The sequence below is a fragment of the Pseudophryne corroboree genome, chromosome 4 (genome assembly GCF_028390025.1).
Source record: "Pseudophryne corroboree isolate aPseCor3 chromosome 4, aPseCor3.hap2, whole genome shotgun sequence".
In the NCBI taxonomy this organism is placed as follows: domain Eukaryota; kingdom Metazoa; phylum Chordata; class Amphibia; order Anura; family Myobatrachidae; genus Pseudophryne; species Pseudophryne corroboree.
The window spans coordinates 87,353,608-87,376,391 of NC_086447.1; the positions used below are offsets into that span (position 1 = coordinate 87,353,608).

Sequence of the window (22,784 nt, forward strand, 5' to 3'; positions counted from 1 at the left end):
GTGACGAGTAGCTCCGTGCCTAGCTGGGAGCTTCGCTGGCTGGGAGCTTCTCTTCCAGTACAAAAGCATTTTCGCTGTGCGATGCTTTTGTACTTGTGCGACGGGGCAGGTACTGACATGCGGGACGGGCTAGCTCTGTGCAGGGCACCCCCCCGCATGTCTGTGTGACTGATCAAAGATGTGCTAAATTTAGCACATCTACGATCAGCATCTACGATCAGGTCTGAATTTGGCCCTATGTATGGATGACAGATAGTGTGTCTGTATTTAACAAATAGACTGTTCGTTATTCCCTGAAGTACAGGGCTAATTGGAGCTGCAGCTAGAATGGGACACTATATGCTGTGGTTGTGTTGGGTGCTTTATGTTTTTTTCCAGACGTCTCACAGTTGCTCCGAAGCTCTGTTACGCTGCTGCTACCTATTACCCCATAACTGTAACAGTATTACTTCTGAAGGGTTGGGTATGTTTTACAGTCGGGCGGGATCCCGGTTGGGGTTGGGCGAGCGTAACGAAGCACTTTGCAGGCCCGCTGCGCTCACCGTGCTGCGGGCTCAGGGACAACTCTCGCCACAGGTTCTATTCCCAGTCTATGGGTGTCGTGGACACCCACGAATGGGAATAGCCCCTTTTTTGTTGGCATGCCAACTGTCGGGATTGTCAGACTTTGGGATGTAGCGGGAGGTACTGTGAAGTATGTTGTATGTCTATGAGGTGCATGTTGGATAGATAGTTTATGGTGCATCAGTAGAAACATAGGTTAACTACACACAGTCTTAAAGTCCTGATACACACATTGTCCTTGGGGATTTGCGGACTGGTGTGAGGGCTATAAAAGTAGCCAGTCTTCATTCTCCAAAGTGTGTGGGACGAGGTGCAGTAATAAACAAATGATGGTACTCCCTCATCTCATCACAGGAGTAAAGAAATCTTAACAATGTATTCTGCCATCTGTGCTACACTTTAATATTATGTGTAAGATTATTACAAGAATATATGCAAACTTTTATATATATATATATATATATACAGGTTGAGTATCCCTTATCCAAAATGCTTGGGACCAGAGGTATTTTGGATATCGGATTTTTCCGTATTTTGGAATAATTGCATGCCATAATGATATATCTAAGCACAGAATGCATTTATGTTTTATATACACCTTATACACACAGCCTGAAGGTAATTTTAGCCAATATTTTTTTATAAATTTGTGCATTAAACAAAGTGTGTCTACATTCACACAATTCATTTATGTTTCATATACTCCTTATACACACAGGCCGAAGGTCATTTAATACAATATTTTTAATAACTGGGTATATCAAACAGTTTGTGTACATTGACCCATCAAAAAACTAAAGTTTCACTATCTCACTCTCACTCAAAAAGTCCGTATTTCGGAATATTCCGTATTTCAGATATTTGAATATGGGATACTCAACCTGTATATATATATATATATATATATATATATACTGTATATGTCAAATAGAACTATAACTACTTGCAGTCAAACTATATAATAAAGTACATTAGAGGCACAAAACTGTATGTCGACACAGAACAGTGTACACTAATGAACATGAATTGTGTCCAATTGTGTGCGCAATTTGTGTATTGTTGACACAGTCGTGCCACATCTGCCCTTGTCCAACTGCCAGCGGCTGAAAGGTCATATGCAGCATATCACATGTAGTAATAGTGATGAGAGTACAAGCTGGTTAGCAGTTACTTGGCCAGATATATCAAGCCTTGGAGAGTAATAAATTGCACAGTGCTAAAGTGCCAAACAATCAGCTCCTAACTGTCATTTTTCAAAGCCAGCCTGTAACATGGCAGTTGGTCCTAGGAGCTGATTAGTTGGTACTTTATCACCATGCAATTTATCACTCTCCAAGGCTTGATAGATCTAGAAACTGTGTGATACCCCACTTTGGCCCAAATGTATACAGCAGGCTTTTTCAACCAATGTGCCGTGGCACACTACTGTGCCGCGACCAGTTGCAAGGTGTGCCGCGGAACCAGCAGCTTCCTGCTCCTTCAGAGTGAACTGTTGGCCCGGGCTCTTCTTAAAGGATCAGTCGTGCTCCTGCCGTGACGTATGCCTTGAAGACGCTGCGGTGTGATATCATAGGTCACGGCCGCCGCGTCTCACCACCCAGCCAGCCCAGCTGTCTGCATACACATCTTCCAGTTCGTGACTGCATAAACAGCTTTCTTTGCCCACCCACATCCACACCTGCCCAACCGCCAGTGGTGCAAGTGGGCGGGTACGGGTGGGTACGGCGTACCCGTAAGAATTTAGCCGTGGGTACGCCGTACCCACACCGATGGGCCGCCGCTCCTCTTCCTTCCCTCCCTCCCCCACGCCGCACCGCCGCACACGCCTCTGATGTGAGGGCAGGAGAGTGCAGCCTGCGCCTCTCGTTCCCCTCAGTCTCCGGTGGGTGTTTCAGTTTACTTCAGCGCCGATCCGTGAGCCAATCAGAGCTCGCACCCGCGAGCTCTGATTGGCTCACGGATCGGCGCTGAATTAAACTGAGACAGCCGCCGAAGACTGAGGGGAACGAGAGGCGCAGGCTGCACTCTCCTTCCCTCACATGACAGACAGGAGGACAGCGACGGCAGCGGTGAGTAGGGGAGGGGGGCATGTTATACCTGGCACTGGGGGGGCATGTATACCTGGCACTGGGGGCATATCTGGCACAGGGGGGCATATATACCTGGCACTGGGGGCATATCTGGCACAGGGGGGCATATATACCTGGCACTGGGGGATATCTGGCACAGGGGGGCATGTATACCTGGCACTGGGGGCATATCTGGCACAGGGGGGCATATATACCTGGCACTGGGGGCATATCTGGCACAGGGGGGCATATATACCTGGCACTGGGGGATATCTGGCACAGGGGGGCATGTATACCTGGCACTGGGGGCATATCTGGCACAGGGAGGCATATATACCTGGCACTGGGGGATATCTGGCACAGGGGGGCATGTATACCTGGCACTGGGGGATATCTGGCACTGGGGGGGCATGTTATACCTGGCACTGGGGGATATCTGGCACTGGGGGGGCATGTTATACCTGGCACTGGGGGATATCTGGCACTGGGGGGGCATGTATACCTGGCACTGGGGGATATCTGGCACTGGGGGGGCATGTATACCTGGCACTGGGGGATATCTGGCACTGGGGGGGCATGTATACCTGGCACTGGGGGATATCTGGCACTGGGGGCATATCTAGCACAGGGGGGCATATATACCTGGCACTGGGGGATATCTGGCACAGGGGGGCATGTATACCTGGCACTGGAGGATATCTGGCACTGGGGGCATATCTGGCACTGTAGGGGCATTTCTGTATCTGGCACGGGGGGCAATGTATATCTGACACAGTGGGGGCATTTGTGTATCTAGCACTGTGGGGCAATGTGTATCTGACACTGTGAGGCAATGTATGGCACTCTGGGGGCATTTCTGTATCTGGCACTGTGGGGCAATGTGTATCTGGCACTGTGGGGCAATGTGCATCTGGCACTGTGGGGCAATGTGCATCTGGCACTGTGGGGCAATGTGTATCTGGCACTCTGGGGACATTTGTGTATCTGGCACTGTGGGGCAATGTGTATCTGGCACTGTGGGGCAATGTGTATCTGGCACTCTGGGGACATTTGTGTATCTGGCACTGTGGGGCAATGTGCATCTGGCACTGTGGGGCAATGTGTATCTGGCACTGTGAGGCAATGTGTATCTGACACTCTGGGGACATTTGTGTATCTGGCACTCTGGGGACATTTGTGTATCTGGCACTGTGGGGCAATGTGTATCTGGCACTGTGGGGTTATATGTATCTGGCACTGTGGGGCAATGTATATCTAGCACTGTGGTGCAACGTGTATCTGACACTATTGGGGTCATACGTGTATCTGCCCCTCCCCCATATGTGTATCACGCCCCCATTTTCATTGGCCACGCCCCATGTGGCATTTGGCCACACCCATTTTTTTGCGCGCGCGCCTTCGGCGCGCGCACACAGTACCCGTAAGACATTTTTTCTACTTGCACCACTGCCAACCGCCCACTGCTCAGTATGCGCAGCACTCCACTATGAACAACCCGCACCACTGAGAGACAGGGAGGAGGACAGCTGACCGGTATGGGCTAATATTTGTTATGTTATTTCTCCTGTGGGGAGCAATAGGATTTATTTGAGGAGAATAAGGATTTATGGGGGGAACAATGTGAATAAGTCATGTGGGGAGCAACAGGATTTATGTAGGGAGCAATATGATTTATGTGGGGCGCAATGTGATTGTTTTTTCTGTGTAGGCCAATGTATGTGTGGATTTTTTTTTTTACTATGAGGGCCAATGTGTGTTTTTTGTTTTTTTCTGTGTGGAACCGATGGTGTGCCTTGGCAATTTTAAAATATATTTTGGTGTGTCGCGAGTAAAATAAGGTTGAAAATCACTGATATAAAGCCTTCAGAAGAGAAAAAGTGGAAAAGAGTGATCATTTATCTCTCTTTGGGGGACATTTACTAAGCAGTGATAAGAGCGGATAAGTGAGCCAGTGGAGAAGTGCCCATGGCAACCAATCAGCACTGAAGTAACATCTACAATTTGCATACTATAAAATTATACAGAGCTGCTGATTGGTTGATGGGGCAACTTCTCCACTGGCTCACTTCTCCACTCTTATCACTGCTTAATAAATGTCCTCCTTAATCCGTCTCCACTTTATCTCTTGTTAAGGCTTAATACATTTTGGCCTTTATGTGTAATGTGCATTTAAATGTCCAGCTCTTGACGCCATGGCATGGTTTCATCACAAGTTTGTAATGATTTGAGTATGGCTGTATAGAATAAAAATGTTTGCTAGGATATTATATCTACATGTCCTCCCTTCCAGTATCATCTTTACTCATACGCTTGCACATAATTTATTTAGTAAGTGTTAGTATATCACACAGTGGGGCAGATGTATTAACCTGGAGAAGGCATAAGGAAGTGATAAACCAGTGATAAGTGCAAGGTGATAAACGCATCAGCCAGTCAGCTCCTGTCAATTTGCATATTGGAGCTGATTGGCTGGTGTGTTTATCACCTTGCACTTATCACTGGTTTATCGCTTCTTTATGCCTTCTTCAGGTTAATACATCTGCCCCAGAATGAGATAGCTGATTGTATAGGCCTGGATTTACACATTTTAGAAACAGAAAATATATAATCCAGGAATATGAAAATACCACTGATGACTCTTAGCTTTTTCTTTGCAATTTGGAGATACTTCCCTCCTCCAGGGATTCTTTAATTAGCAATTTAAAATTGAGAAGTAATAATGTGCTCAGAGTTGAAATCTAGCTTTTAATTTATTGTTAACACATCAGTATATAAATTGTTTATAGCTATTTAATATACATTTGGCGGTACTACACAGTGTAATAGTATATGAATGAGTGATGTGATAATAGGCCCTTGATCATGTGTCGTCACATTGGTATCTATGTAACTTGCAAAATGTTTACTGAGTAATTAAAACAAATATATTGTACACCTGTTTAAAGATGAAGACAATACTCACTTTTTGTCACCCTCTGATGTCTCTTTCTCGGTGTCACACCAATATTTGTCCAGTGCGACACTGTTTGTACAGCTCCGGCTTAGAAGTAATAAACACTGAATACAGTGAGAATATTCAGAGCGTGTTTCCTGATTCTTTACACCAATAGAAATATTTACCCCGTGGCTTATACCGGCTTGTGCACTAGTTACACAAGAAATACTCTAGAATGTAGCCGATCTTCAGAAATCAATACAGTGAGTGTTTTGAGGTATTCATAACATAATTCATTCAACGTCTGTCTTTTATCTAGCACATTCTTTGAAATGACAGAAAGTTATTGACCACAGGTAGAGGCTAACTGAAAGCCAAAGGTCATGCCCAGGGCTGCCATCAGAAATAGTGGGGCCTGGGATTGACAAAATAGGCAGGGAGATTAGAGAGGAGGAATAGGGAGAGATGAGAGAGAGGGGAGAAATAGGAGGAGATGAGAGAGAGAGAGAGAGAGAGAGAGAGAGAGAGAGAGAGAGAGAGAGGGGGGATAGGAGGAGATGAGAGAGAGGAGGAATATGAGGAGACGAGAGAGAGGAGGAATATGAGGAGATGAGAGAGAGAGAGAGAGAGAGAGAGAGAGAGGGGATAGGAGAAGAGAGAAAGGAGGAGTAGGAGATGAGAGAGGAGGAATAGGAGGAAATATGAGAGAGAGAGAGAGAGAGAGGAGAAACATGAGGAGAGAGGAGATATGAGAGAGAGAAGGAATAGTAGGAGATGAGAGAGACGAGTAATAGAAGGAGATGAGAGAGACGAGTAATAGAAGGAGATGAGAGAGAGGAGGAATAGAAGGAGATGAGAGAGAGGAGGAATAGGGGGAGATGAGAAAGACAGAGAGAGAGAGAGAGAGAGAGAGGAGAAACATGAGGAGAGAGGAGATATGAGAGAGAGGAGGAATAGTAGGAGATGAGAGAGACGAGTAATAGAAGGAGATGAGAGAGAGGAGGAATAGGGGGAGATGAGAGAGACGAGTAATAGAAGGAGATGAGAGAGACGAGTAATAGAAGGAGATGAGAGAGACGAGTAATAGAAGGAGATGAGAGAGAGGAGGAATAGGGGGAGATGAGAAAGACAGAGAGAGAGAGAGGAGAAACATGAGGAGAGAGGAGATATGAGAGAGAGGAGGAATAGTAGGAGATGAGAGAGACGAGTAATAGAAGGAGATGAGAGAGAGGAGGAATAGGGGGAGATGAGAAAGACAGAGAGAGAGAGAGAGAGAGAGAGAGATAAGGAATAGGAGATGTGAGAGGAGGAATAGGAAAACATGAGAGATAGGAGGGGGATCAGTACTAAATCCCGCTGGACAGGATCCCGGCGGCCGAAGTACCGACGCCGGAATCCTGACCACACAATCCCAACAGGGTTGGCGAGTGGAACGCAGCCCCTTGCGGGTTTGCTTCGCTCGCCACGCTGCAGGCACTGTGCCTCGCTACGCTCGGCACACTATTATATTCTCCCTCTATGGGTGTCGTGGACACTCACGGAGGGAGAATATGTCAGGATTGTGGCGGTATTTCGACCGCCGGGATCCTGTCCGGTGGGATCTTGACCGCCTCCCATAGGAGGTATAGAAGGAGATGAGAGAGGGAGGGAGAGGAGGAATCAGAGGATAAGAAAGTCGGAATAGAAGATGAGAGAGAGGAAGAAAGGGGATGAGAGAGCGAGGAGGAATAGGAGGCGATGAGAGAAAGAGAGAGGAGGAGGTTAGAGAGAGGAGGAAAACATGAGATGGGGGAGAGAGAAAGAGAGAGAGTAAGGAGGTACTGGTACTTGTAACTGCTAAATTCTGGATGTTTCCTTAAGCTGCTGCTGGTGAGTACTCCTGGTTCTTCCTGACCAGTTACTTAGGATCAGACTTTCAAGTTAACTGGTAGAGTGTTGGAACAAAATGCTGGGATCAGCACAGAAAAGCCAGGATCCACAGAGAGTAGGCTCTTCACTGCAAACATAGGCGTGCATACCTAAACCTCTTTTTACTAAAGTGTTTCCTCCCTGCATCTTAGCTGGGAGGAGGCTGCCTCTTTTTGAATCCAAGATGGCCGATTTGAAACTGCTGTGTCTGAAAATAGTAATTTTACATTGGCTATCTTGGCTACAAAATGGGTTTGTCTCCTCCCTGGGAGCTGGCTAAGATGCAGGGGGGAGACAACAGCAGTGACCACCGCCCAGTTGAGCTCCTTGGTAAGATGCAGTGCAGAGACTGGAACCTGATCCCTAGAAGTGGGGCCCACCAGGGGTTTCCTTGTGGGCCAGTCCAACCCTAGCAGGTAGTGTAGTCTACGTTCCATCGAGGATGGGTAAGGTTAGTCTATGGCCCTCATTCCGAGTTGTTCGCTCGCTAGCTGCTTTTAGCAGCCGTGCAAATGCTAAGCCGCCACCCACTGGGAGTGTATTTTAGCTTAGCAGAAGTGCGAACGAAAGGATCGCAGAGCGGCTACAAAAAAATTTTGTGCAGTTTCAAAGTAGCTCCAGACCTACTCCTAGCTTGCGATTACTTCAGACTAATCAGTTCCTGTTTTGACGTCACGATCACACCCTGCATTCGGCCAGCCACACCTGCGGTTTTATCTGGCACGCCTGCGTTTTTCCGCACACTCCCTGAAAACGGTCAATTGACACCCAGAAATGCCCTCTTCCTGTCAATCACTCTGCGGCCAGCAGTGCGACTGAAAAGCTTTGCTAGATGTGAAACTACATCGTTCTTTGTAATAGTATGACGCGCGTGCGCATTGCGCTGCATACGCAGAAGTGCCGATTTTTGCCTGATCGCTGCGCTGCAACGGAAATCTGCTAGCGAACCACTCGGAATGACCCCCAATGTCCTGGTGAAGACATTGGGGACTAGGACAGGTAGTGTAGGGGAGGGAGGCTCGTGTCACACACCACTTGCCATGAACCTGCATTTCCATGGTCACTGTCCAGATCCCGCCTCCAAAACACCAATTTAATGCAAGATAGATCCAGTTAAGATCCGTCAGAATCAACTGGAGATGCACAAAAATGATTTTGTTTCTGTGTTGATTACTAGAACTTGCTATTTGCGTCTGTGATAAGAGATTTGTCTGACAAATACGACTGTGGCTGTCATTTCAAGGCTGACATGATAATGGCTTGCAGACTCAAACATTCTGTGAAATAACACAAATAGGCTTTGCAATTTTAATGGCATTTATCAAAAATGACACGGAAATAAATATTTTAAATGCATATTGCACATTTATTATACAAAACATTGGACACATTAGTGTAAATGATAAAAATATGTGTATCACAGTAGTTGAATATGTGGTTTATAGTTAAATACAATACGTTTATACAGCACATATACATATTTTAATTCTCATCAATGCCCTTCAAGACTATTTAAATTTTTAAACTTTATATACATTAAGGACTTGCAGAATTGTGGACTGTTCATAGAGTATATAAAGGGTTACGGGGCCCATTGAACAACAGAGGTCAGTTTGTGATACTAAAAATACATTGTTTGGCGGCACTCAGCCGTTGCGGAAAAAAAGTTCTGGAGCTGTAAGGGTTAATTTACCACTTCGCCAAGCCAGTCTTTGTAGACTGGGCATGTCCAAATCTTCTGTTTAAAAATGTATAACATGTATTCATGGATTCTATGGTGTGTTTTGGTGTGTCCTACTAGATTTGGCAATTGCTGAATAAAGGGGGTAATTCAGAGTTGATTGTAGATGTGCTAAACATGCGGGGGGACGCCCACATGTCAGCCCCCCTTCTCCCCCACATAGGTACAAAAGCGTTGCACGGCGGCAATGCTTTTGTACCTGACAAGTAGCTCCCTGCCAGCGCAGCACCTGCACACTGGCAGGGGGCTACCCGCTGCGTCCCTGGTCGCAGCGGCTGCGTGTTACATCATGCAGCTGCCGCGGCCCGCCCCCCCCAATGGTCCAGACACGCCTCCATTGTCCGCACCGTGCCCTGCCAGCAGGGTTCTAACACCGCTGGCACGCCCCCTCCCGCCCCGTGACCGCCTCTGCCTGTCATCTCACTGGCTGCACATGCGCAGTGCGCCTACCGCATGTGCACGCTGCGCATAGTAATTCAGACTGCGATCGCTGCCGCTATGCAGTCTGAATTACCCCCAAAGTTACGTACTATGGGGGTTATTACAGAATCTGCAATCCTTCATTTCGCATGCTGGGGGCCGCCCATTGCAGGGCAAGGCCACCCAGCATGCTGACCAAGCCACCCAGTGGTAGCAGCAACTGTGGACGACCCCCAGCCTCTGCAGCCCGGCTGCGAAGGCAGGCGGCCTGCCGCCATTTTTTCAATCGTAACAGTTGCGTGTTATATAACACGCAGCCGTCCCATAAACGCTGCTGACCCGCCCGTTTTCCCTGCGCCACCCCCACAACGGTCCGTCGCTGCGCCTGCCTGCCCTGCGAACACCTCTACCTGTCAATCAGGTAGAAGTGTTTGAAGTCAATGCAATGCTATCGCATTGGCCGGGCCGCGCACGACGGGACCAGTGGCGCCGCCAATGGGGAAATTGCGGTCGCATCACTTAGTAATGCGGCATGAATAACCCCCTATATTCCGTCACAATCTGTTCTCTCTGTATGTACTGTCTTTGCATAGAGCGTAAATTCACTATTGTAACAGCGGATGAGCAACAGAACATATCTAAAACATCTAAACATTGGAAACCGTAGCAACTAATACGCTCTTTGCTGTCAGTTACTAACTGCACTTAAAAAACACTAATGAGAGCTGGGCTTCAATCAGTTGCTATTGGTTACAACACAGGTAATAACAGTGCACCAAGTTTAAATAGCTTTAATGATAACACGCCTGCGAGTGAACAGATTCTTACTCTAAGGGTGTAATTCAGACCTGATCGCTAGGCTGCGTTTTCGTACAGCGGCCGATCAGGTCTAAACTGCGCATGCGTATGCACCGCAATGCGCAGGCGCGGCGCACAGGTACAAAGCGGATCAACGCTCAGCGATGGGTTTGTGCAAAGGAAACATTCGCATGGGCGTTCGCAAGGTGATTGATAGAAAGAAGCCGTTTGTGGGTGGCAACTGACTGTTTTCAGGGAGTGGTTGGAAAAACGCAGGCGTTCCCAAACGTTTGCAGGGCTGGTATCCGACGGCAATTCCGGTCCTGGACAGGCTGAAGTGTTTGCAGCGGCCGAGTAAGTCCTGGGTTTGCAACTCTGTAAGTCCTTTTGTGCAACTCTGGTACACAAATGCGTTTGCACACTTGCACAAATAAAATACACTCCCCTGTGGGCGGCGACTATGTGAATGCAGGACTCAAAAAAATTCCTACCGAGTGATCGGGTCTGAATTAGCCCCTAAGTGCAACACATTTTTGGTTTCAAAATAATTAAATACCACAAAAAATAAAAAACCTACAGCAAGAGCCTGGCAAAATGTTCACTAATTAATTAAAACACTTTAGGACAGAAATAGTTCATACAAAATAAACTTATTTTATATTTTCTTGGTGATCACATAATCCTAATTGAATTTCAGGACATTTCAAGAGATACAATCTATGACCATGAAAATAAATGTATAACTGTCATACAGAAAACTTTGACTAAAGTCAATAGTTTTTGGACCTTTTGTTGTTCATGCCCATCAACATTGCATATTGGGGTGGGTGGGGGGGGGCATTAGGTCAATTTAAAATCAATCTAAATTAATGATGTGTTTCAGGGGCTGAAAAATATATTTGCTAACATTTAAAAAAATAATATACAGTAAAAAATCTTTGTTAGTAAATGTGTGTTTTAGTGCCTGAAGCACAACATCGTTTTAGACTGATTTTTAACCTATCATATAAATGGTTGCTATGGGTTACAACAAACCCTACACTATGTTATGAAATACCGGACACCTCCTGTTGGTGTTGAGTTGTGAACATGTGTGTTAGAGAGACGGGTTTGTGCTAGAAGATATGTTAGACTAGCTTGTCTCGATAGTTCTTGGATTGTCCTCCGATATTACATACTGTACGTCCTTTATTTTATTAGACATGATAAATTATATTATATGGGGCTTTAAAAAACTGCCATTCATTTTTTTTTTATATATACATACATCAAATAAATAAGTTAAAGAGTGATAGAAAAATAAACAGCGTTAGCTATACAGTGCAGCGTGGTTATAGTAGGTATACACGATTAAGGAAAATCCATTCTATGGCAATCAAAAATACATGGGAATCATGACACTGAGCTTTAGCGCCTGAACCAGACCGCAGTCCAGTAGGTTCATTACTTGTAGTTTTCTATTACTTAACCATTACAGGTTGAGTATCCCATATCCAAATATTCTGAAATACGGAATATTCCGAAATACGGACTTTTTTGAGTGAGAGTGAGATAGTGAAACCTTTGTTTTTTGATGGCTCAATGTACACAAACTTTGTTTAATACACAAAGTTATTAAAAATATTGTATTAAATGACCTTCAGGCTGTGTGTATAAGGTGTATATGAAACATAAATTAATTGTGTGAATGTACACACACTTTGTTTAATGCACAAAGTTATAAAAAATATTGGCTAAAATTACCTTCAGGCTGTGTGTATAAGGTGTATATGTAACATAAATGCATTCTGTGCCTAGATTTAGGTCCCATCACCATGATATCTCATTATGGTATGCAATTATTCCAAAATACGGAAAAATCCGATATCTAAAATACCTCTGGTCCCAAGCATTTTGGATAAGGGAGACTCAACCTGTATTATACTGTATAGTGAAAAATAGCCGTGCCAAGTGAGACCAGTTTAGGGGTCACTTACTCAGCTGGCACCTCAGTTACAAAGGTCATCAAGGTTAATCACCATGGTTCTGTTAATTTGAGGCAGACAGCATGAAGCTCTTCTTTAATACCTTCCTGGAAGGGCAGCGAGAGTATGGAATTCTCTAGGAAAGGAGGTTGTTATGGCCAATTGGCTAACTAGATTAAATAAGTGGTTATGTCATTCTTACAAGAAATTCTTTCTTTAGCTAGCTCAGAGGTTCCCAAACTGTGTGCCGTGGCTCCCTGGGGTGCTTCGGGACACTTGCAGGGGTGCCCTGGGTTGGTGGTCCAGGACCAATTTAAATTATTCATGTTCAATATAATAGGCAAAACCAGTGCTGGTGGCTGCCAGTCATAAAATATGTGGCCAAACAGAAGCAAATCTTGTCCCTCAACACAAATGACCCTAAGGATGACATATAAACGCGATCTACTTAATGTAATATTTCTTTCTAAATTTCTCAATAAGAAATGTTTGGCCTAGGGGTGCCGTGAAAAAAATTCTGATATTCTAGGGCGCCGTGATTCAAAAATGTTTGGAAACCAGTGAGCTATCTCCATTAATTGACTGCATTATGCAGCGACTGCTCCAAGGAATTAATGCATGAAGCCAGGAGAAAATTGCTGGTCTTATCCAATGCAGGGACAAAGTGCCAACTGCCTAGCTGGAATGCTGTGTTCTCTCTCTGGTTCAACTTAATTGTCCTATACTTTCCAACTATGTTACTAGGACTTTTCTCACCAGTGAAATTAACAGTGCCTTGTAAATTGTTAGGCTGCATGTCAGTGATGTCACAGGCTCCCAGTGACTTTATAGGCTGCATTATCAGTGATGTCACAGGCTCCCAGTGACTAGATGGGCTGCATTTCAGTGATGTCACAGGCTCCCAGTGACTGGATAGGCTGCATCTCAGTGATGTCACAGGCTCCCACTGACTTTATAGGCTGCATTCTCAGTGATGTCACAGGCTCCCAGTGACTTTATAGGCTGCATTCTCAGTGATGTCACAGGCTCCCAGTGACTGGACAGACTGCATTTCAGTGATGTCACAGGCTCCCAGTGACTAGATGGGTTGCATTTCAGTGATGTCACAGGCTTCCAGTGACTGGATAGGCTGCATCTCAGTGATGTCACAAGATCCCAGTGACTGTATATGCGGCATTTTCAGTGATGTCACTGGTTACTAGTCACTGGATAGGCTGAATTCTCAGTGATGTTATTAGTTACCCATGAAAGGATATTGTTCATCCTCAGTGATGTCACTCATTAACACAAGATAGGTTGTATTCTCAGTTATGTCACTGGTTACAATGGATATTGTTCATCCTCTGTGATGTCACTGGTTACAGTGGATATTGTTCATCCTCAGTGATGTCATTGGTAACAATGGATATTGTTCATCCTCATTGATATTACCGAAAAATGGATAGGTGGCATCCTCGGTGATGTCACTGAGTCCTTGTAAAGTGGTAGGCTGAATATTTAATGATTCCGCATTCTCATCAACATTTATAAAATGTCTGCCTTCTTGGTGGTGGATGCCTTTTAATACCAGTTCTAATCTATACCATATTATCACATCCAAAAAAGGAACACTATACGTTTTAGATAGCTATGACGTGTAGATTGCTGACTTGCACATATATTTATGTATTACGTTTTCAGCGTCAGTGAACATAGTCATACTCTAGATGGCTGCTAGCGGGTCTGGCTATAAATCATACACGGGACATAAATGCCAGCCTAACATAAACTTCATTTACAATGGAAACAGGACTTCAGACGTCAATGGTTTGCCTGCAATCCAGTGCACTAAGGGTGACAGACTTGGCTGTAGAACATAAAGTGCATACAGTAGATTTGACAAACATCACAATAACGGAACATATCGAGAGATATGCGGTATAAGCGTGTTCAGCGTAAAGTCTCTTTACGCTCAATTGAGTAGTGAGTAGGAATTTGAGGGCATCTCACTAGATGAGCTTACTTGTGCAGAAGAAATGTTGTAAAGTCCTAGGAAAAAGAAAATGAAAACACGATATTCAGTTATTTGTGGTTAAACTGAGACATTTGTTTCAGAAATAATAGATGGTAATGATTTTTTAAGGCTTTACAAGCAGTCACTATGGAGGAGGTGTATCAAGCCTTGGAGAGAGCTAAAGTGGAGAAGTTGCGCAAAGGAACCAATAAGCTTCTGTCAATTATCTAACACAGGGGCAGATTTATTAAGACTGGTGAAGTGATAAAGTGGAAGGTGATAATGCACCAGCCAATCAGCTCTTAACTGTCATTTTTCAAACCCAGCCTGTAACATGGAAGTTAGGAGCTGATTGGCTGTTGCATTATCACCTTCTACTTTATCACTTCACCAGGCTTAATAAATCTGCCCCACAGTCTTTGTAATGACAGACGCAGATTGCTTGCTTTGGGCAACGTCTCCACTTTATCTCTCTCAAAGTCTTTATACATCTCCCTTGACAACCACAGTCACGCCAAATTCACCTTCTGAAAACTTGTGCTTTAAACTCTGCGAGTATGAGGTAACGGGAGGGGGTGTGGATAATTTGGTCGACAATAGGTTGACAGGGTCTATAGGCTGACATGTAAATGGTAGACTCCTGAAAAGGTCGACAAGTACAAACGGTCGAATGTGAAAACGTGTGTCGATCATGTTGGCCATGTTGATCTATGTTCGGTATTTACCAAATATTAACGCTGTTTGTGGCTGCTCCGCTTATGCCATCTGTAGATGGAGTTAGTGGGACAGTCCCCATTTCTGGTAATGTGGTTCCAGCAAAAGCCTTCCCGATTTCAGCGTAGCTCCACAGACTTTGCTAAGTTCCAAATGGCTGAAAGTGTAATGCGCGCTCACAGCCATTACTCAGCAGCTTGTCACTGGTAGCAACAAGCTGATGGGAGCTCAGCAGTGAACCCTGCCAAGCAGGGTTCCCCCACGAGACCTCGCCAGGGAGAAGTAAGTTATGTTTCATACTGCCACTGGGGAAGGACTTTGAGGAGCTCTTACAAATGATGTCTATGGGGCTCAATCATTTATCAGGCAGTCTCACCTTTCTTTACTACTCACCCTTTTTAGCAAACAAATTGAAAACTCCTCTTGGAAGCGCAGGCTCTGTAGAACTGAGATGGGAAGTCTAATAAAAAGGAACATTAGAGAATGATCAGTAATCTCACGTATGTATGTAGAGTACAGTAACAGCCGTTTCCATAGACATTCACTACTTTCACCTAAAGGCCCGTACACACTGGACGATATATCGGCCGTTCTATTGAACGGCCGATATATTGCGGGTTCGTCGGCCAGTGTGTACGGGCGATATGTCTGTGAACTCCGTCGTTCACAGACATATGGCGTCGGCCCCGCAGCACAGCTGACGGCCAATATATCAACCGAGCAATTTATTAACTGATCCACTTTATTAACGATCAGTGAGCAATGTCATTTGCCGCTGTAATAACATTTTACTGTGGGACAAGTGATTACATACCTCCCAACACTTACGATTTAAGAAGCAGGACCTTTCTGCACGGCGAAGCCATGCCCGGCCGGAAAGGGGGTGTGGCCTTGAAAATGGGGCGTGGCTTCGCTGCATGCTGCGAACGCCTACCAACTCCTCTCATTTTTGTCACGGTGGGGGCACGGCCAACGCTCTGTGAGCTGCTGGCCATGCCCCCAACTCCTGTGAATAGACGCTGTGTGCATGCACGTGTGGTTATACAGTAGTTGATATAAAATGGGAAGTTGCAGTGGGGTTGTGTCTATGTTACCTTCGTGATCAGGACCTGGAAGTGACATAACGAGAGGGCAGGAGAGAACTTCCGCCCTTACAGCACCTAAAGGTTTTCTCTGTTCTCCGTTCGTTTGAGGTTATTTCTTTTTTCTATGCAGCACTGGACCCTAGCGGGCCATGTTTCAGGCTCACTAGGGTATTCAATTATCAGCAAATTTGCGGCAATTTTTTGACCTATTTAATTCTAAACGGGTTTCACGTGAAAATTCTTGCAGTGAAAAGTACAGGTGAAAATGGGGAAATCAGCCTGTACCCCAAAAAATTCCAAACTAACATAGGAAAACAGAAGAGAAGTGTGTTAGAGATCACATTAGAGAGTTTTCGGGCACTTAAATTGTGTGAAATGGCGGTTATATGCATTTTTTTAAAAAATGCAAAAAAACTATAGAAAGCAAGTTTTTTTTGCGCAAAATAACTGCTCTCATTAAATTAGGGGTACATGAAAATGGGTATAAGTATATATTTGGGTCATTTTAGGGTACTTTAAAAAAAAGTGGAAACAGACCGATTACTCCCATCTGCAAGCCTAAAAACATCTGTCCCACTCATAAAGCACCCCAATATACCTGTCCCATACCTTGAACCCCAATTTCCATCACTTTGTACTTTTTCACCCCAAAAATGACATGTCATTATTGGCCAATTAAAAATAATTAAAAACTTCAACGTGCCTAATTAGTTATTAAGGGTGGTGTCCCAGGAGTTCTGTACCATGGCCCTCATTCCGAGTTGATCGCTCGCAAGGCGAATTTAGCAGAGTTGCTCACGCTAAGCCGCCGCCTACTGGGAGTGTATCTTAGCTTCTTAAAATTGCGAACGATGTATTCGCAATATTGCGATTACAAACTTCTTAGCAGTTTCAGAGTAGCTTCAGACTTACTCGGCATCTGCGATCAGTTCAGTGCTTGTCGTTCCTGGTTTGACGTCACAAACACACCCAGCGTTCGCCCAGACACTCCCCCGTTTCTCCAGCCACTCCTGCGTTTTTTCCGGAAACGGTAGCGTTTTTATCCACACGCCCATAAAACGCCGTGTTTCCGCCCAGTAACACCCATTTCCTGTCAATCACACTACGATCGCCGGAGCGAAGAAAAAGCCGTGAGTAAAAATACTATCTTCATTGTAAAATTACTTGGCGCAGTCGCAGTGCGAATATTGCGCATGCGTACTAAGCGGAATTTCACTGCGATGAGATGAAAATTACCGAGCGAACGACTCGGAATGAGGGCCCATATCCAAACATTTTTACCTTAAAATAGTGACTTTTCCCAACTTTTCCCCTGCTTCAGAGTAGGTGAAGTGAAATTAGTGAAAAAATGATCACCAATAAATTTTCCCGGAAAACTGAATAGGCTGTAATTGCGTTTCACTGGAAAAGTCTGTTTTTTTTGCGCGAAAACCGGACTTTTCACGCAAAAAGTTCGTTATCGCTGCTGATTGAATATACCCCTCAGTGTCTCGCTCCGCTTCGTTCGCCACAGGTTACTATTCCAAATAGTTTGTGACATGTACCCAGGGGCTTATGGGAAAGGTCTTCTCCATGAAGGGAAAGTAGACGCTACCGTTGCGGTGGGTGCCTGTGTGCCTCATTCTAAACATAATAATAGAGAAATAAAATGACTACGTACCTTGGTCTGCTGTGACGTCCACCTGGAGATGGAAAATCTGCTGAACAAAGAATCTCGTACCTTTTGGGGGATAAAGAGGATTTTTTTTTTTTAAGTGCATGTGCGCTGTTAAATAAAACTAACATTAAACAGTCTTATTTTACTAATAGTAGACATGCAGCTCAGGTGCGTTCTCTTCGCCCCGTCACATATGTTGTTTTGTGTGACCTCTTATTTATTTATTGGCCACAGGACCTTTGTACCCATGTAAAATGACTGCACTGGTTCATGGCCTCAGATATAGGAAGCACAACCGTAATACACAGTGCTGTGCAGAGACTATGCAACCGCCAGCATCAGTCATAGAGGAATATATGTGACTCATGCAAAATTACCGTACAGTGCTTGGGTCTTACCTTTTTGTCCAACAAACACCCGAACAACAGAATAAATAGTCCCTGAAAGAGAAAGCACGATTTAGATTCTTCGTTATATTGGGACTTTCTCTGGATTATACAATGCTGGTATTCAGTCTACCTGCTCATTATGTACAAGGCAAAATAATGGCATTATTATAAAGGGCGATTCAGACCAATAGTTATCGCCTACAGTATTAGTAGTATTAGTAGTATTAGTACTACAGTACATGCTGATATCACAGTACATCCTAACACTATATAAGTGCATACATCCCAACTATTTATGCAAGGAATCCGGACAAGTGTCAAAAAGGGGGAGTGACCATACACCAAGGGTTACACCTAGTGTTTCCAGCACGATGAACAGCCGCCAGCTGAGGAGAGGAATGGAGGCAGCTGGAAGCCACAGACTGAGAGTTATATATGGGAGGAGCTGGGTCCTCTAGCAGCACAGAGTATATCAGGAGATGAGTGAGGTGTCAGTGAGGACAGGGCTGCATGTGACAGGGGCAGTGACATGATGTGGGGAGGGGAATGGAGGCAGCAGGAAGCCACAGACTGAGAGTTATATATGGGAGGAGCTGGGTCCTCTAGCAGCACAGAGTATATCAGGAGATGAGTGAGGTGTCAGTGAGGACAGGGCTGCATGTGACAGGGGCAGTGACATGATGTGGGGAGGGGAATGGAGACAGCAGGAAGCCACAGACTGAGAGTTATATATGGGAGGAGCTGGGTCCTCTAGCAGCACAGAGTATATCAGGAGATGAGTGAGGTGTCAGTGAGGACAGGGCTGCATGTGACAGGGGCAGTGACATGATGTGGGGAGGGGAATGGAGGCAGCAGGAAGCCACAGACTGAGAGTTATATATGGGAGGAGCTGGGTCCTCTAGCAGCACAGAGTATATCAGGAGATGAGTGAGGTGTCAGTGAGGACAGGGCTGCATGTGACAGGGGCAGTGACATGATGTGGGGAGGGGAATGGAGGCAGCAGGAAGCCACAGACTGAGAGTTATATATGGGAGGAGCTGGGTCCTCTAGCAGCACAGAGTATATCAGGAGATGAGTGAGGTGTCAGTGAGGACAGGGCTGCATGTGACAGGGGCAGTGACATGATGTGGGGAGGGGAATGGAGGCAGCAGGAAGCCACAGACTGGGAGTTATATAGTGGAAGGAGCAGGGTCCCCTAGCAGCACAGAGTATATCAGGAGATGAGTGATGTGATAGTGAGGACAGGGCTGCATGTGACAGGGGTAGTGACATGATGTGGGGAGGGGAATGGAGGCAGCAGGAAGCCACAGACTGGGAGTTATATAGTGGAAGGAGCAGGGTCCCCTAGCAGCACAGAGTATATCAGGAGATGAGTGATGTGATAGTGAGGACAGGGCTGCATGTGACAGGGGTAGTGACATGATGTGAGGAGGGGAATGGAGGCAGCAGGAAGCCACAGACTGAGAGTTATATAGTGTAAGAAGCAGGGTACCCCAGCAGCACAGTGTATTTCAGGAGATGAATGATGTGATAGTGAGGACAGGGCTGCATGTGACAGGGGCTCAATAATTTATTGCAATAACTGTATCCGTCTCTTTAGTATCATTTGCTGCTTTTAGTTTATGTAAAGAAATTATATTGGTCCTGATTCAGATGTGGATGGAGGTACGCCATTCCCTGCAAAGTACTGATTATTGATACTTTGCGCATGCGTCGAACCCGTTCTGCACATGCGTGAACGGGTCCTGCGATACAGGACGCATTCCAGCATCAGACTGTCAGTGATTGACAGACAGGTGCCGTTTGGGGACAGCGTCAGCCACTGTTACTCCAAACAGAGGAGTGTCGCCACTATTTAGTGCAGGCATTCCCAACCGCGGTCCTCAAGGCACACCAACAGTGCAGGTTTTAGTGATATCCAGGCTTCAGCACAGATGGTTAAATCAAAATAACTGAGGTACTAATTAAGTCACCTGTGCTCAAGCCTGGATATCACTAAAATCAGGACTGTTAGTGTGCCTTGAGGACCACAGTTGGGAAACACTGGTTTAGTGGGAGGGAAGAGGAAAAGGACCTCCATGGTTGCACAGAGATTTCCTGGTATCTGCGATAGGATGGTGAGTCCAGTGATTGGATGCTGCTTCCTAGGATGCAGGTCAGAGCACTACTGCTGCAGGAGGAATCTGCTTATAATAGACGCCTCCTGCTGCATCACCATACAGCGCTATCACTGCTGCTTCCAAGGAAGTGATAGCAACTTCAACCACATCTGAATTAGTCCCATCGTGTCTTCTGTCTGAAGGTGAGCTGTAGGCTGTTATGCGGTTTTAATTGTGTAGCCAATCCTACCTGATATATAACAACGGCGGAACGATTTGCTAGCTCTGAGGCAACCTTCAGAGTGAAGTTTGAGGATATGTATATCGCTTACCTGAAGTGAATTCAATGCTGCAAAAATCCCTGCTATCACTACCGAAGAGCTTGACATGGTTCCAATCCCGAATCCCCAGGTCAGTCCAAGGAGTGGCGTCAGGATCAGTATACATTTCGCAATGTGATTTAAGGTGCTCTTCTCCTCTTTTTTCGGCCTGTCTCCCACAGAAGGTCTGAGGACTTTAACTATGACCACGAGCAGCGTAATAAAATTGACGAGCAGAATGGTTAGCGCCGGCACTACAAAGGCAAGGAAGGCTTTGCTCTCCAAAATGTTGAGCCAGCAAGATGTTACTCCTAAAGAGTTTTGCTGGAGATATCTTTTGCTGGGTAGGGTGACCGCCACCGTGACGACTGAAATAATGATAGGACATCCGTATCCCAGGAAGAAAGATATTCCCATCATGATGGTCTTGCTCAGGTCGTGGAAGACACACATAAGGCGGTAGAAAAGTATAAGTCCCATGGTCAGCATCCAAAAGAAGACACACAAGTAAAAAAGATGTGTGAAAAAAGTTGCCGCCACACAAGCTTGCAGATTGGTGTTCGCCATGGCTGCGCCAACGATGAACCAAACGTCCGCCATCAGCAGAGTGACAGCAATGTTCACGATGCAGATGTGGCGCATGTAAGAGGTCTTGTTCTTGGTCACGGATTTCCAGACGGTGCCCTCAATGATGATGCAGATGACCAGGCTGACGATTGAGATGCCCAAACCAATGTAGGAGATATAATCTAATGCTATGTTGTCAACGGGGTTTAATGACATGAGAATGGAGAATGACGTCAAGTGAGTGCAGGTACAGCTTACAATCTCTCCATGAATGGTAGGAGTGCAGCCAGTCGCATCCCAATTATTGCTGTCAAAATTCCAGAAGACGCATTGTGCCGTATTTAATGTCTGGTTACTCTTCGTAAAAGTCATCCCAATCTGGAAGTTGGATTTAGAGTAGTTCCCTGTTACTGTTGTCGTCAGCACAAGACCGTTCAAAGTCCAAGCGCTACTTGAGTTTGAGTTATTTGGGTTGCCTATAATGTCCTTTAATGTAGCATACGCAATACTTATGACCTTGGAACCAGCTGCCACAGTACTCAGGGTGGAATTATTAATCAAAACCTCACCGGTTAAATGATTTGACTGGCTAAAATTAAAAGATGCGTTGTAATTTGCAGTTAAGTCAGAACTGCCGAAGAGCTGAACATTGGTGTTGTTGTCGATCGTCAACGATCCATTGAAGTTTAGTTTTTCTGCAAAGATCTCTACAGATTGGAGAAGAGTTGAACTTGAGTTAACCCTGTTTGGTAAGTTATTCCAAGTTTCATTCGAGGAAACGTCCAAGACAACATTGACCGTCTCAAGGAAGTTCTGCAGAGAAAATAAGAAGTGATTGAAAAAGAGGATATTGCACAACCAGGCTGCACTATATAACGATGACATAGTTCTCACGCGTTTCTCCTTAGTTTCAGTAGGCAGGGCTGGTACAACTTGTCCCCAGTCACATCATCAGAATGCTCCCAGCAGTGTAGATGTATGACCCCGCAATATGAGGGGGGGGGGGGGGGGAGTGGTATCAGCGCACCTTATGTGCACTGATACCACTTCACCCCTATGTATGACAGCGGCGGTGCGAGAAAGGTGACAGGGGAGCTGTGTGCCCCTATTATTATAAGATGTGCGGGGGAATGTAAGAACGGTTCTCACGCCCAGTGTCGGACTGGGGCATGAAGGCCCCACTTGGGAAATGCAGTGGTAGGGGCCCGTGTTTAGAGGCTTGGCAAACCATTAGTGTATGGTCTGGGCCCCTTGATAAATATATACAGTAAATACTGCTAGTGAATACATGATAGTGTACCAGATTAATAACAGCAATGTACTGTAGTGAGTACACCATTGTCGTGTGCATTATAAGGTAACTTGTTATGTATAGTGTATAACTCAAGTGCTCACTCTGGAACCTGATCCCTAGAGGAGGGGGTGGGGCCCCCCAGGCAGTGGGGCCCACCGGTGGTTTCCCCTGTACCCATGTGGGCCAGTCCGACCCTGCTCACACCTGCAGCTATCGATGCCCGGCGCACACCAGGAACTGTGCATACATTCAACAATAAAGTTTCCC

General features: G+C 45.5%; 1 protein-coding gene across 1 annotated transcript in view; it reads right to left on the reverse strand.

Annotated features, from left to right (window-relative positions):
• Positions 1-12,078: 12,078 nt before the first annotated feature.
• LOC134908956 (adhesion G protein-coupled receptor F5-like) overlaps positions 12,079-22,784 on the reverse strand; it is a 306,960-nt gene continuing 296,254 nt past the window's right edge. Inside the window, exons 17-21 of the mRNA XM_063915240.1 lie at positions 20,669-22,036; positions 18,247-18,288; positions 17,852-17,911; positions 15,500-15,566; positions 12,079-14,427 (exon numbers count right to left, since the gene is read on the reverse strand). Coding sequence (XP_063771310.1) covers positions 14,351-14,427; positions 15,500-15,566; positions 17,852-17,911; positions 18,247-18,288; positions 20,669-22,036 — 1,614 coding nt within the window. The 3' untranslated portion in view covers positions 12,079-14,350. The remainder of the gene's footprint in view (positions 14,428-15,499; positions 15,567-17,851; positions 17,912-18,246; positions 18,289-20,668; positions 22,037-22,784) is intronic.